This window comes from Carassius auratus, linkage group LG37M, assembly GCF_003368295.1.
Source record: "Carassius auratus strain Wakin linkage group LG37M, ASM336829v1, whole genome shotgun sequence".
NCBI lineage: Eukaryota > Metazoa > Chordata > Actinopteri > Cypriniformes > Cyprinidae > Carassius > Carassius auratus.
The window spans coordinates 355715-372500 of NC_039296.1; the positions used below are offsets into that span (position 1 = coordinate 355715).

Below are 16786 nucleotides of genomic sequence, written 5' to 3' on the forward strand. Positions count from 1 at the left end.
GGGGTAGACCAATATGTGTCTTTCAGGGACGATGCTGATACTGATTATCACAGATGAAGCAGACCGATAACCGATATTTTAAACCGATATATATGTGTTTTATTACTGGTTTAAATTTTTTTATTAATGTCAAAATTAAGAAAAACAAAGGCTCTGAAAAAACTTTATTTTAAATGCTGTTAAATTATATCGGCAAATCGGTTTTGAAAATGCAGATAACTATAAGAAAAAAAAAAAAGTTTAATATCGGTGCCGATAATCGGTCGACTCCTAAAAGAGAGGTCTTTCGCAATACTCACAACATCTTTCTCAAAACAGGTGTAAGAAGATTTGATGTTTATATTGTAAAAGTACCTGCTGCTTTTGACACTCAGATATATAGTCATAACAAGAATAACATGTTCAAGTGCAAGTATCTGTTGATATAAGCTTGAGTATCAGAGTTTAGAGTTTCCCTTGAGGCTGAATGCAGTTTCTCTGACATCTACCGTATGATCTTATCTACATTTATAATAATAATAAACAGTCAAACCTGTAATACTAGAGCATGGTATGTTCTGAGTTCTGAAAGGTACAGTTTATAATGCAATGAACTCTCAATGTGATTCCTATTTATTATTTACCCCTTAACTTGCTTTAGAAAATATGGTTCAACCGAAAAAATGAAAATGTAGTCATCATTTACTCATATGGTTCCCATACGATTTGTGCCACAGAATAAAAAATAAATCAGGTAAATAAAAAAGGCTCAGATTTAAATGGAAATAAACTCTGAATTATGACTTTGTTTCATGCAATTCCAAGTTTATATCTGTAAATTGTATTTATTTATTTAAATTTTTATTGTTTATTTTTTTCCACCATTCAATAAAAAAATAAATGAACTGGTATTGTTACTTTCATGTCACAATTCAGACTTTTATTCTTACAATTCTGTTTACATACAATATATTTCTGAAACGCAAGGAAAAAAGTCTGAATTGTAAGATAAAAAGACATTAAATAAATAATGTAATTATTTATTTATTTTTATCCGGCGGAGGAAGAAAAGCTTCCATGGGTTACAACCCTGTATGCAATATTTGCATGTACTATGCATTTCTTTCCTCTGCTTAACACAAAAGACATTCTGAAAGAATCATATACTATTTTATTTGTTCTTAATATTTTGGACTTTCCCTTTAAATATTTCACTATTTTCCCTTGTCATCAAAACCTGTGTGCCAAAAACCAAAGCATGAGGAGCCCACTGACTTCCACTGTTGTTAAAAGGATTCAAAATAACTTATTTTATGGTCCAAAAAAAGAAAGGTTTGCAAGTCAATGATGACAGAATGTCCAAGTACAACAAAGAATATTCTGTTCGTCCGCCACTAACCAGCATAAACCAGTCTTGACAGAGCATGGATTTGTACTGGTCTGAGTGAGTCCTTATGTGCAGAAAGAATGTTGACTAGTGTGTACCTTCCTGTAAATGGCTCCGATGATTCCCGTGCGCAGCCTCATGCCCGTGACAAAGCAGTACTGAAAGTGCTGATGTAAGATGAGGGTCTGTAAGAGGGAAGCTCCGAACATCAGGAACGCCAGTGAAAAACCCCACCACGACGGGGCCTGAGACTGCTTGGTGAAGTTAATCAACATCCTGACAAGCAAAGCAGAATCACTTTAAAACCACACCTCAGTGCATCCTTGGTTTCATGCAACATAGTTTCTTGCAAGAAAGTAGTTTGTTGCATGACTCTTTTAGTAGCAGCAGCAATGTCAAGGTCCATTCCCAGTCAATGCATTTACATTTAGTCATAAACTGCATACACTACCAGTCAAAAGTTTGGGATGAGTAAGATTTTTTTCTGTTTCTTCTGCTCACCAAGGCTGCATTTCTTTGATCCAAAATACAGTAAAAATCTATTAAACTGTAATTTATATCTGTGTTAAATCATCAAATTTTCATGATTTCTGAAGATCATGTGACACTGAAGACTGGAGGAATGATGCTGAAAATACAGCGGAGCATCACAGAAATAAATTACACTTTAACACAGATTCACACAGAAAATAGATGTTTTACATTATAATAATATTTCACAATTTGTATTATATTTTCTGAACAGAAGAGACTTCTTTCAAAAACATTAAAAAATCTTAATTATTTAAAACTTTTGACTTGTGATTCAAAATGGTAAAAAGGTCTGTAGAGAAGCATATTTGCATGACATTTGTATTTTGAAACATGAGTAAAGAGTGTGAAAAGCATACAGCACATCATGCAAATTATTTTGCAGGGTTCCATGCAAAACAGTGCTATAAAAGATAATGTTTACAGCACTTTCCAGCTAATCAGCGCATTTCATGTTTGCTCTTCCTGTTACAAGCAAACAAAATAAATCCCAGCGGGTAATAAAACCCAGGTCTAGGTAAATGTTAAAGGAACACAGCAGCTATTCGTTATCAAACTGCAAATAATTACAGCTGTTCTTAAAGACTGACTCGCTTTAATATTTTAATTATGAAATTAATGAAAACAGAAGGTCATCACAGCCCTGTGAGTGTGAACATCTGCTGTAAATAACCAGAACAGAAGAGTGACTAAACCTCACTTACTGGCAGCTTTATCATGTTATGTATCATATCACTACATTCCCATCATAAAATCATGACTAATTATGACCCTAGTGTTCCTCTTTGACTGGGAATGAAGCAGCGAGACTTCACCTGAGCAGCTGAGGGTTCACGAAGGTAATGAGATCCTGTAGTAGTTTGAAAGCCGAGCCGATGAGGAAGTAGGGCCCAAAAGCCCTTAGAAGGGCCCTCAGGAACGAGGGCTGCCTTGCCTCCTTCTGTTTGGACAGAAGAACCTCCTCCTCAGGACTGACGCTCACATGGTTGGGTTCAGCGCCTGGGCCTGTCTTCCTGAACGCGGCCTGGTTCTTCACGCTCTGCTCGCTGCACAGAAAAACAAGAGCGGCTGATCTTCCGTGGCTAGGATGACTCTTTTAGTAGCAGCAGCAATGTCAAGGTCCATTCCCAGTCAATGCATTTACATTTAGTCATTTATCCAAAGTGGCTTACAGATGAGGACAGTGGAAGCTATCAAAATCAACAAAAGAGCAATGATATACAAGTGCTATTACAAGTCTAAGTTAGCTTAACACAGTACACGTAGCAATGGTCTTTTAAGTAATATAATAAATAAAAAGAAATCAAATAGAATAGAAAAAGAATAGAGCAAGCCTGTGTTAGATGTCTTTTTTGCTTTTGCTAATTGTAAAAGTTTAATGTAAGGCCGTAAAAGTGATTTTGTGCCTCTTTAGGGATGGCACAATCAAGTGATGTTTACTTGCAGAATGCACATAAGCCTGAAGTAATAAATTTAGGTAAAGGGGTGCAGAGCCAGTGGTGGTGTATTCTTTTCGTCTCATTAAAAATTAATCTTTCTGCCCCGTTCTGGATTAATTGTAAAGGTTTGATAGAACTGGCTGGAAGACCTGCCAAGAGAGCATTGCAATAGTCCAGCCTGGACAGAACAAGAGCTTGAACAAGGAGTTGTGCAGCATGTTCCCAAAGAAAGGGCCTGATCTTATTGATGTTGAATAAAGCAAATCTGCAGGACCGGACAGTTTTAGCAATGTGGTCTGAGAAAGTCAGCTGATCATCAATCATAACTCCAAGGCTTCTAGTTGTTTTTGAAGGAGTTATGGTTGATGTGCCTAACTTGATGGTGAAATTGTGATGAAACGATGGGTTTGCTGGAATCACAAGCAGTTCTGTCTTGGCAAGGTTGAGTTGAAGGTGATGGTCCATCATCCAGGAAGAAATGTCTGTTAGACAAGCTGAGATGCGGATAGCTACCGTCGGATCATCAGGATGGAATGAGAGGTAGAGTTGAGTGTCATCAGCATAGCAGTGGTATGAAAAGCCATGTTTCTGAATGACAGAACCTAATGATGCCATGTAGACAGAGAAGAGAAGTGGTCCAAAAACTGAGCCCTGAGGCACCCCAGTAGTTAGATGTTGTGACCTGGACAACTCACCTATCCAAAATACTTTGAAGGACCTATCTGATAGGTAAACTCAAACCATTGAAGTGCGGTTCCTGAGATGAAATTTGCCAGTAGGGTTGACAGGAGGATCTGGTGGTTAACCGTGTGAAAAACTTGGACAGGTCCAGCAGGATAAGTACTGAAGATTTGGATTCTGCTCTTGCCAGTCTTAGAGCTTCAACAACTGAGAGCAAGGCCATCTCAGTTGAATGTCCACTTCTGAAGCCAGATTGGTTGCTGTCAAGGAGATTGTTGTGTGTGAGAAATGTAGAGACTTGTTTGAACACAGCTCGTTCAAGTGTTTTTGCAATAAAAGGAAGAGGGGAAACTGGTCTGTAGTTCTCTAAAACAGAAGTTGAGGTTGGGTTTCTTAAGTAGTGGAGTTATACGTGCCTGTCTAAATGATGAGGGAAAAACACCAGTGTGGAGGAAAGTGTTGATGATGTGAGTGAGTGCAGGTACAACTTCAGGAGAAATGGCGTGAAGAAGATGAGATGGAATAGGATCAAGCGGGCAAGTAGTAGGGTGATTAGAAAGGATGAGTTTTGAGACTTCTGCCTCAGAGAGTGAAGAGAAGGATGTAAATGAGTGTTTGCTGGTGATATGAGCTTGAATGACTGTGGTGTGGAAAATTGTGCACTAATGTGTTTAATTTTATTAATGAAAAACGTTGCAAAGTCGACAGCTATTAGAGATGAAGCAGGAGGAGGAGGACAAAGAAGTGAGGAAAATGTTTTAAAAAGCATGCGAGAGTTAGATGAATTGTTAATTTTGTTATGGTAGTATGTCATTTTAGCAGAGGAGACATTAGCAGAGAAAGAAGATAGGAGTGACTGATACACAATAAGGTCAGTAGTATTTTTGGACTTGCGCCACACCCTTTCAGAAGCTCTAAGCTTAGAACAGTGTTCATGTAGAACATCAGATAACCAAGGGGCAGAAGGGGTGTTACGGGCTGGCCTGGAAGATAAGGGGCAAACAGTGTCTAAACAAGATGTAAGAGTGGAGCAGAAAGTATCAGTAGCACTGTTAGCGTCCAAAGATGCTAACAGTTTAGGGGAAGGAAGTGAAGATGAAACCACATCTGAGAGCCGGGAGGGTTACGCCGAAAGATGACATGTGGAAGTGTTTGTGTTGTGTCAGGGACCATGTTGAGGTTAAGAGTGAGGAGGAAGTGATCCGAGGTGTGCAGTGGAGTAACCAGAACATGATCAGTGAAGCAGCATTGTGTGTAAATAAGGTCCAGTTGGTTGCCTGATTTGTGAGTATCAGTAGGTGACACTCGGTTGAGATCAAAAGAGGTAAGCAGAGTGTGGATGCATGAAATGAACATATGTGATGCTGAATGCGATGAAAGTGTCTGTCAAATGCATGAATGTAAAAAATAAAATAAAAATAAAAAAAATAAACCCTTCTGTACTTGAGAGCAAATCTGAATCTGGACTAACATGTGTCATCCTGCACCAAAAACAACTGAAAGATAGAATTTGTTTGCATTCTGAACGTGGCTTGTGCTTACTCATGAAAAATACCCTAGCAACCACCCATATCACCCTAGCAACTGCTTAGTAACAATTATACATTTACATATATTAATGTTGAATGACTATATTACAAGTTATCAATAATAAGAACAGAAGCTCATCATAGTCCTGTGAAAAAAAAAATAATACTCAACACAAAATTTCACAGAAAAAAATTAAGAAATCAACACAAGATTTCCTACGTCTGTATTGTGGTAAAAACTGTATTAAATAAAGTAGTTTTTATGAATTAAATTAATTACACACACTATTTGATTAGTAAAATTTTACTTAACCATTCAAATGGAATCCTGAAAAAAAATTTAAACAGAAAACACAGAATTTGGTAAAAATAAAAGAAAATTTGAGCAAAAATGTATAATGCCCTAATTTTTTTTTTTTTACTTTAATAAATAGTCATTTAAATATATACGTTTTATGATTTTAATTAATTAGACATGCTTTTTGATTATTAAAATTTAGTTCCAGAAATAGAGTCCAAAAAATATAAATAAATAAAAACATTGTATATATATATATATATATATATATATATATATATATATATATATATATATATATATAATGTAAACATTTTAATTTCATATAACCAAAAAAAAAAAAGAATTTGAAAAAAAAAAAAAAAAAAAAAAAAAAAAATTGATTTCATAGGGATCTATTTAACTAACTAAATAAACAAATAGAATAAAAAAACTGTAGCACAGTGTTGCTTACAATAATGTAAACAAGAAAAGGCATTCACAAGCTATTGAACGTATGCAATGTGACAGTGACTGTAAAACCCTTGGACTGAATGATTGAATCATAATCTATTTGAATTCATACCTCTGTGCTTTGGATTTCTCCATCTCCCATTCATTGAGCAGATTGGGAACCACCAGCCCTGAACTGTCGTCCTTGTTCAGTGACCACAGATCTTTATTCTCTAGTGGAGATTTATAGCCTTTGATCGCCATGCTGTAGAACAGAAACAAATATATGTCTCTGAAACATCTTAAAACAACACTAATGTTGGAACTGAACAGTCGTTCTGCTTTTTATTTTAGTAGTTCATGTTGAATTAAAGGGACGGTTCACTCAAAAATGATAATTCAGTTATCATTTACTCATGTTGTTCCAAACCTGTGTGACTTTCTGTCCTCTACAGAACACAAATAAGCAGATATTTTGAAGAATTGGTGCCAACACTAAGAAATCACTTAAAATATCTTCTATTATGTTTCAGAGAAGGAGGAAGGTGATATAGAAAGATAAAATAGCAAGTCAGTTTTTTTGGTCAACTATCCCTTTAAATCAAGCACGGTAAACCCTGGGAACAAGTTTAGGTTGTAAAAACACTGTGGGAGCATTGGTTTGAATTGTTTCCAAAAAAGTATACATTTTCTTAATGTTGTTTAAAGGTTACAAAAACACTTCTCACAAATGACATCATAAGGACGTTCTGAGAATGTTTTCTTTCAGCGTTATGAGAATATAAATCAAACGGTCAGTGTTCGTTAAGTCATGAGAATGAGAAACAGAAACTGTTAATACTTCATTTACTCACCTAGTAAACCACCAAAAGGTCATTTTGGAGATGAATCCAGCAGTCGTTTCTGGACATACATTCTGAAAATCAGATGAAAACAGTTTAGTTTGCTGCTCTGACCTTTCTAATGTTCAAAGGATTCAATCATCCACAGTTTGTGGCACTAAATTATTGTTTTATTCAATCTTGTGTTATGAAAGCATGATGGTTACTGCTGGCCCTTGTATTGGATTTTGTCATTTTCCTTGCCTTTGAGTAGATAAAGTACACAAACACACATCCTCTCTCTCACACACACACACACACACACACACACGCACACACACACACACACCCTGACTTACAGGATCTGTGACCACGGTGGAGAAGTGAGGAGGCTTTTCATTGAAGCAGGACAGGATGAGTTGAAGCAGGGTGAGGCTGAAGTAAATGTAGAACGTCGTGAACCTCAGCTTGTCATTCTGAAAACAGAGAAAGATGCTTTATGAAGTAATCACAAGATCTCGACATGCCACATCACAAACGCCCCCCAGCCCAGCTCTTTATGAGCTCACAGATCTGAGATATCTAGTTCTTATTTCGTTTCACTGTCAGACTAAGCTTGTTCACATTTGTTCACATTCACCCCAAAGCCACGCCATCAGACCCACTGTTTGTCAGGACGGGATAGGACCAGGAAGTTTACATCAACTGACAAAGAGCTCACTTTCAGTTTTGCATCCTCATTAAGCGAACAACATCCAACAAATTTGACTTTTTTTTTATTATCATATCTAGAAAATGTAAATGCACACCACTCACAAACAATACTAGAAGTATAAAAATAATTCTGAAAATATAACATGCAAAACATGCACAAACAATAAAGAATTAAAATAATATATCTGAAAAATGCATAATGCACAACATGCACAAACAGTACTATATAACAGTAATAAATTAATATATCTTTAAAAAGAATCACATGCAAAACATGCACAGACAATATTATATATTTAAATTAATATATCTGAAAAATGCATAATACGTAACATGCATAAATAATAATAATAATATCATCATACATTTTTATGCATAATATTTGAGCGTTCCTGTAGAGAGCATGGCATCTCATGGGTTAAATTTCCAGTAAATGCATGAAGTGAATAAATATAATTAAATGCAATGCAATTCACTTTATAAAAAAAGGATCTGTCAAATGCATAAAACTGATTCTTCAAAATTCAAAAACAGATGGCATTTGTCATAACCAGTAGTACGAATCACTTATTTGAGTTGGAAAACAGTATCAGCCTTGATCTATGTTTGTCTCTCTGTGAGTTAGGTAAGCTGTCTTGAAGCAGCTCTTAAGAACAACAGCAGCACTATTCTCTCAAATCAGTCATGGCCTTAACTGAACTCCTTCAGCGCCAAGAAAACGCTCAACATGTAGGTCAAAAGAAATAAAACAGGAGGAAAAGTGCAGAACGGGGAGAGAGTCACACATTACTGAGAGATGACTGTGCTGGCAGAGCATTTATGTGGTTAGACTGAAATGAACTGCTTCATACTAAAACATCTACTTCAAACCCACACACTAACCTCTGCCTGACTGGCATTCATGATTTTGGAGCGGAAAGGCACGATGGCACACAGAACTGAGAGTGTCCAAAATATGAAGAGCACACCGGATGACTGCACTCCTTTCAGCCTCTCGAACTGGATCAGGAACGTGGCTAACAACTAGAAGACAGCAAAGACAGCCAGAGCTCATACACTATATACTATATATATATTTTATTAGGCTATTTAATGGTTGCAAATTACATGACAAAACTCTATTTAGTTCAATTGCATTACACATTTTAGAAAATATAATCAGACTACTTTTAGATTACTCGTGAGCTAGCTCATTTATCACATTGATTTGAACAAAATGCACAAACAACATCAGTATTATTTTATGTTTTCTTTATATTTAATATATAATATTTGACCATTCCTGTAGAGCATGGCGTCTCAGATCATGAGCTCAAGTCCCAAGTTAATGCATGAAGTGATTCAATGATAAATAAATGATAAATCATTTTATTGAAGAATCGAAATCAGGTGGCATTTGTTATTAGCCTGGTAATACCAGACTCTGCTACTTCACTTTGCTTCGTAGACAGAGTCTGGAATGGCATAATAGAGAAGTGTTTTCTCTCTCGCTAGGGGGCGCTTGTCTGAAGTTTAAAATCATTGGTTACCCGTAGCCAATCAGATACGTTTAGTTATGACGTATGTTATGCGCCTGTACAGCCGCATCGAAGCACAGACATCATGCATCGAACTCAAATCTATGATTGAACTTCCACTGTAAACCTGTTGTAAACACATAATGATGCGAGCGAAATACCGGAGTGAAAATGGCTGTAAACGACTTTTGCAGATTATGCGAAGTTAATCTACGCATCTACGTCACGGCTCTCAGACCGCCCTCTGTTCGTTGATTGGCCCGGCTGTTTCCAGACCGGTGGCAAACAGAAAGCTCTGACGCTGTATCAGACTGAGTACAGAAGCGAAATGAAATTGAGCGGAAGTAGGAAGTCTGACGTAGTCAGGCTAATTTGTTATAACCGGTAGCAAGAATTGAAAAACAGCAGCTAGTGGAGCGACAGTGTGATTTTAGGTGAATTTTATCATAACACAAGACATAGTCAGGGTTATTATAGTCACTAAAACCATAAAAATATATTTTTGTTACTTGAAATAAAATAAACATTAACTGGGAGTTAGTTTCCGAACCAAAATTTCAACATGATTTGTTTTTTCATGACTATTGTTCACTGTAATTAAGCGGACAGTTTTTTACCACTGTGCTTTTATAGAAGTGAACAATAGAGAAAGTTTTGAGCTCTGAAACTCTTTGTACATTGCAAAAGAAGTTACCGACATACTCAGCTGCTTTTCTCACTCACCATCGACATGCCAAGTACTAGAGGAGTAATGAAATATACTGGGGGTTTAAGCTGATTCTGGTTCATCTCATGAAATGTATAGAACAGGTCTGTCCAGCATACGATCCACAAGATCAAGCCGAGAACCTGCACACACACATATGATGAATCATTACAACCAGATAAAAGAGAACGGAACATACACAAGTGCTTGACATCTCCCACCGTTTTGATTCTGTTCAGTATAGACATCATGATGTAGCCTCTGTTGCTCATCTTGAGGTAGAGGATGTAGAAAGGAGACGTCAGCCAGAGGAAGATGCAGGGAGTCCATGGCAGGACAGACAGCTGAAAGCATGCTGGGAGATCTGGAAGGTTTGTGTGCTTCGTGAAATTAGAGTCCTGAGAAAAGAGAAACACCAACATGAACACAAGACTGCACATGTACAGCAGCACGAAGAACAGCCAGTGGATGCACTGAACGGACTCTTAAGACATGCAGCGAAATACTGAACCTTAATCATGAAACTGAAATATTTTCACATTGTCATTGTCAAAAAAGTCAAGTCAAAATATATTTCTATAGCACATTTAAATGCAACAGTGCATTTTGGACAATATGCAGATGAGAAAACGCTGTTTGAGGCAGGCCACAGTAAAGTGAATTACAGTAGTAGAGGCGTGAGTTTAAAAAGCATGGATTACAGTCTCCAGATCTTTGTGAGGCAAAAACTGTTTCAGTTTAGCAATTGATCTCAGATCAAGAAGAAGCTGCCCTTTACTACTGTGCTAATTTGTTTCTCAAAGTTGAGTAACGAATTTAATGTAACCCCAAAATTTCTTACATGCGTTAGAACACTGGCAGAGAAAGACCCTAACTTAAAAAAAGATGAAGTCCTAGAGTGGCCCAAAATCTAAATTTAGCTTTTTCTTTCATTTAATTGCAAAATATTATTAGCTATCTAATCTTTTATAGAACTGTGTATCATCGGCATAGCAGTGGTATGAAATCGTATATTTCTTAAAAATGGCACCCAAGGGAAGCATGTTAAGTGAAAAAAGAAGAGGGCCTAAAATGGATCCTTGGGGCACACCGCATGACAAAGGAGCTGACGAAGAAGAAAACTTCCCAATGCTCACTGAGAAGCTTCTGTCTTTAAGATAAGAGGTCAACCACTGCAGAGCGACCCTGTGAATACCCACCAACTTTTCCAACCGATGTAACAGAATACTATGATCAATTGTATCGAAAGCCGCACTTAAATCCAACAAAATAAGAACCGCATGTGAACCAGTATCAAGCACTTGCCAAAGGTCATCGCTTACTTTCAACAATGCAGTTTCTGATCTAAAACCCAAATGAAAAGTACCTAAAACATTGGACATACTGATATAGGAATTCAACTGACGATAAACAACTCTCTCTAATAGCTTTGAGATAAAAAGCAACTTAGACATAGGTTTGAAGTTACTGAGGATAGATGATAAATTAATTAATCATAGAAGATCCCCTACTGTATGTTTAATTTTTTTTTTTTTTTTTTTTTTTTAAATGATGATTAAAAAATGATCAATTACATTAGAACTCACACTTATTCAGAAATATGAATATGTAGGAATATTTTTCAAAATTATGATAAAAATGGATATTGCATTAGAACTTTATTCATAAGAATTGAAATATGAATATGTACGATTTTTTTTTTCAAAATTAAGCTATAAATTCTAAATTACATTAGAATTCAAAATATAAACATAACTATCTATGAATATTTTTTCTAAATTATGAAAAAAAATCTAAACTACATTAGAATTCACAATATATTAAGAAATATAAATATTTGAAGTGACATACAGCCAAGTATGGTACAAATACTCAGAATTCGTGCTCTGCATTTAACCTGTTAACTGTCACTCACGTTTTTGAAGATAGACATGAATGTGCATGATACAAACATAAATTTTTATAATTCATGACTGAAAACATTTTGTACGATGATTTTGATGTACCATTTACATGGTAATGCAATGTCTGATTTTAAAATGGGTTTTGAAGGATGAATTTTGAGATTTTATGTTTTCAAGTGATATATAACTTCTGATGATTTCTAAAATGTGATAGAGAAAAAGGCAACGAGGAAGTCTTTTTTTTTAACAAAGGTCAAAGCTCCTTTTGTAATGTAGATTTCTGAGGGTGCACTCTTGTCATAAATTAATCTATTACTTTTCCTACATAATTTTTAACACAAAATATTGGTAAAATATATATTTGGGAGTCTTAAACATTTCCAACGATATATAGTTTGTCAAGATTAGATTAGATTTGGTTGTAATATAGTACATATATAGTATAGTCGGTGTCTTGCTCAAGGACACCTCAGTCGTGGTATTGCCGGCCCGAGACTCGAACCCACAACCCTAGGGTTAGGAGTCAAACTCTCTAACCACTAGGCAACGACTTCCCTAAAAATGATATAGTCTAAATAACAGAGAATTGTTTACCCCAAAACACCTTGCATAAGACTTTGACAACCACCAGTTGCCCAATATTCCAATATTGCCCAATGTCACCACAGAGACTCCAATGTGGCAGTCATCGCTATAAAAAAAGCTGCAGACAACATCTCCAGAAAGCTGTATTCTCTTATCAAAGATGCGTGTTTGTGTTCCCTTCTCTCGTTTCTAATTGCAGTGATGCTTTTGAGTCTCAGAGCCTCTGCTTTGGCAAGATCACTTAAACAACCCAACCTGATCAAGGAAGTCTCAACGAGAGATGCACAGTGCTCAAGACAGAGGAAATAAATCAAGGCTCAATAATGCAGACAAGGCTTGCAGCGTCACTTCCATCTCCTGTAATGTTCAGGGGGTTTTTCTGACCCGAGAGATGCCAGCCGTTGCTCTCACAGGATGCAGTCTGCGGTCTGAAGGGAAGATACCTCTCGGTTATGAGGTCAAATGCACAAATCTGTTCAACAATAGATCATTTCTGCGCAACTTCAGTTAGAAATAGGTCTTTAAACACAAGGTGAGGACCAGGATGAGAAAAGCAGCTCCCTGCTCTTTCCGCCACTGAATAACAAAAACTTTTTTTTACTTTTTATCTCAGAATTGTGAGATATAAACTTGCAGTTGAGAGTTACAAAGTGCAATCCTGAGAAAAAAATAAATAAAAAAAACTTTGACTTTTTGAGTTTATATCTCAGAATAAAGCAATAACCCAGTGAAGCCATGGTTTACAGTGAATTTATAACAGTTAATATAAAGGTTATAAAACCTCCTTATCTGTTCTAAATTCAGTGTAAACCACGGCTTCACTGGGTTATTGCTTTATAAAACATTATTCCAAACACATTGTAATGGTCAACAAAATAAAACAAAGCAAATAAAGTGTAATGATATGAATAAAAACAGTATTCTTTCATGTACACAATGTAGCTCCTCAGAATCAGTTGTGGTTGTAACAAAGTGGTTGCCGAGCAACACACAGAAGTAAACAAAGGTGTTTGTTACTTTGTAGATTTATCTACAACAGCATCAAACACCGCTCGACCAATCAGAATCAAGGAGCGGAACTCTCTGTTTTATAATTCAGACTTTATGATTTTATAAGAAAAAAACATGATTACAAGAAAAAGAAAAATCAGGATTGTGAGATAAAAAGTTGCAATTAACTTTTTTTCTTTTTTTATTCAGTGGCAGAAACAGGCTTCCATAAAACTGTTCTCATTGTGTTATTTTATTACCATGCAGTCTTTTCGTCAGCTTGTGTTCTTTCAGTCAGCACAGGTTTTGTCTTTAGTTTTGGAGCTGATGGATCATAGGCCTCTGGTCTGAGCAGTTTTTGAGTGAAAAGGCATTTATTGTGGATAATGTTGTCAATGTTCTCACAAAAACTGAGGAGCATGTGCTCAGATCATTCCAGCTCCTAAAATATAACACAAACCCTAAGCTAACTGAAAGAAAACAGTTGACAGAGACTGAACACAAGTTTTGGTCATAATGTAGCATAATAAGAAATTTACAAGCAATATAAGCAGGACATTTTTTATTTTGAACACCACAACAGTAACAATCCCAAAAATAACAAAAATGGTCCAATGTGATAATATTAACTAGCATTTTCAGGAAATAGAAACTCCTCTTTGGGTCAAAATGACATTATTTCTCTTCAGGCCCTTCCAAACCTGTACTGCTTTCTTTCTACGGTGGAGCTCAAAAGATAAAACATATTGTCCATGCAATAAATCAATAGAAAAAGCAATAGACAATAAATCAATAGACGAAGCTTTAAAAAAGGATGCAAAAACATCATAAAAAAAAAAAAAAACACACACATCATAAAATGATGCATAGGCATCAGAGGGAAAAAATGAGGGTGGGTCGTCCTACAGAAAGAAATGTGCCATTCCCAGTATTCCCTGTGGGCTTTTATAGCCTAAAACAATAACCACATACCTGACAAGGTTTCCCAAAAAGTAACAAAGCAACAAAAGCCTAGTAATTAAGCCAAGCAGGTTCTGCAGGTTCTTGACTGGCTCTGGCTGTGTCCTATCTTCAAATCACATGCATTTCTTACAAACTCACATCAAGTTTCTCTCTCTGTCTCCCTTTAGTCATGTTAATGTACTTCATACACATTGCTCCATGCATATGCATTTAAAATAGATTCACCTTCCTCTGCTTCTCTTAATGTTGACATCAGACTCACGCTTTCCACAAAATACAGCACACATCTTCCTCGTGAAGATCAAAATTCACTTACAAAGGAAACCTTTAAAAAAATGAATTATCAAGCACCCAGCTAACAGGGATCATTCTCACACTGTTTCTTGAATGTTAAGACATGAAGTAATGTTTATGAAATATTATCATTATTTGAAATACTTTCTCAAAATATTGAGAGAAAAAAATTCTTAGAACATTTCAAATGAACGTTCAAATAACATTATATTTTGGGCGAAAATAAAGTTAGCAGAATGCTGTGAGAAACAAGTTAACATCTCGTAATCCTGACTTCTTTCTATGAATTGCACGCTTATTTTCACAATTTTAAGCTCAGACATAAGACATAAACTCATAATTAGAGAAGAGAAAAGAGAAAGCCTATAAACAATTCCAATAAATAAAGATGCAACTCTGAAGGAAAAAGTCAGAATTGAGAGAAAAAAGAAGTTGCAATTGCTTGATTTATTTTTTGAAAAATACCAGTTTGCAACGTAAGACAGCGTAACAGACTGTGTTTGTATGTTTGAAACCTGGGTGGATGACATCGGAAATTACAATCTCATGTAAAAAATCAGCTTGACTGACAATGGAGCTTTTTTTACCGTGAAATTTGGCTGAAATGTGTGTAAATCAGTGCACTAAATACGGTTTCATGACGTTTTGCTGAGAATACATGTAGCACAATCGTATTCTAACGTTTGGGGTTCATGTATAGAATGTAACTAGGGCTGGGATAAACGATTATTTTTTAAACGATTAATCTAGCGATTATTTTTTCGATGCATCATCGTCATTGATGTCATTGATGTCATCGATGACCTCGACGCGTTGTCCCAGCCCTAAATGTAACATAACTGTATATGAACACAGATTTCTATGAAAAGAATGAACGATTTTAAAAACCGACTAAAAGTTGGTATATCAGCAAACTGAGCAGAGATCAGACAGCCTTTCCCTGAACCCTCAGTAAGATCAACACAGCTGCTGTTCCTCTCTGTCTGTCAGCATCTGTCTGATGTGTGTGTGTGTGTGTGTGTGTGTGTGTGTGTGTGCACTGGTTTGGTTGGTTTATGAGGACACAACTCAGGAGAATGACTCAGGTATTACAGTAGGAAGGTGTTTTTTGAGGACACTACCTGTGCCCCACTAATTCTAAAGGCTTTAAAAACATACAAAATTGTGTTTTTTTACGAAATCTAAAAAGGCAAAAAGTTTCCTGTGAGGGTTAGGATTAGGTGTAGGGTTGATGTAGGGCCATAGAATATACAGTTTGTACAGAATAAAAACAATTACACCTATGGGATGTCCCTGTAAACCACCAATACCAACAAGTCTGTGTTTGCTGTCGAGGAGAGGAAACCCAGATCCACCAACCGCTATACACACACACACACACACACACACTCTCACTCACCGGCCGCTTTATTAGGTACACCTGTTCACTTGCTTGGTAACACAAATTACTAATCAGCCAATCACATGGCACTTAGGCATCTAGATGTGATGAAGACGACTCACTGAAGTTCAGACCGAGCATCAGGATGGGGAAGAAAGAGGATTTAAGTTTCTTTGAACGTGGAACGGTTCAGACAGGCTGATCTGAGTATTTCAGAAACTGCTGATCTACTGGGATTCTCACACACAACCATCTCTAGGGTTTACAGAGAATGGTCCGGAAAAGATCAAATATTCAGTGAACAGCAGTTGTGTGGATGAAAATGTCTTGTTGATATAAGAGGTCAAAGGTCAGAGGAGAATGGACTGGTTAGAGATGATAGAAAGACAACTGTAACTCAAATAACCACTCGTTATAACCAAGATATGCAGAAGACCGTCTCTGAACCCTGAAACAGATGAAGAGCAGTGTTTCTCTCAGGATGTGTTAAAGCGTGTCTGTTCTGAATGATCCAGACGGCTCGTGCTCACTTCTGTAGGAAGGTCACCTCTGTTCCTCACAATCAGTGAATTCGGCAAACCAGACGAGGAGCTTTCCTTCAGAGTTACATGTTCCACTCTTTTCTGAACCTCTGG

The 16786-nt window shown here is 36.5% G+C and overlaps 1 protein-coding gene across 1 annotated transcript in view; it reads right to left on the reverse strand.

Moving 5' to 3' along the window:
* Window positions 1–16786, reverse strand: part of LOC113068184 (canalicular multispecific organic anion transporter 2-like) — a 54227-nt gene that overhangs the window by 30196 nt on the left and 7245 nt on the right. The window contains exons 2-9 of the mRNA XM_026240839.1: window positions 10256–10432; window positions 10052–10177; window positions 8694–8834; window positions 7457–7573; window positions 7131–7192; window positions 6410–6541; window positions 2713–2943; window positions 1465–1642 (exon numbers count right to left, since the gene is read on the reverse strand). Coding sequence (XP_026096624.1) covers window positions 1465–1642; window positions 2713–2943; window positions 6410–6541; window positions 7131–7192; window positions 7457–7573; window positions 8694–8834; window positions 10052–10177; window positions 10256–10432 — 1164 coding nt within the window. The remainder of the gene's footprint in view (window positions 1–1464; window positions 1643–2712; window positions 2944–6409; window positions 6542–7130; window positions 7193–7456; window positions 7574–8693; window positions 8835–10051; window positions 10178–10255; window positions 10433–16786) is intronic.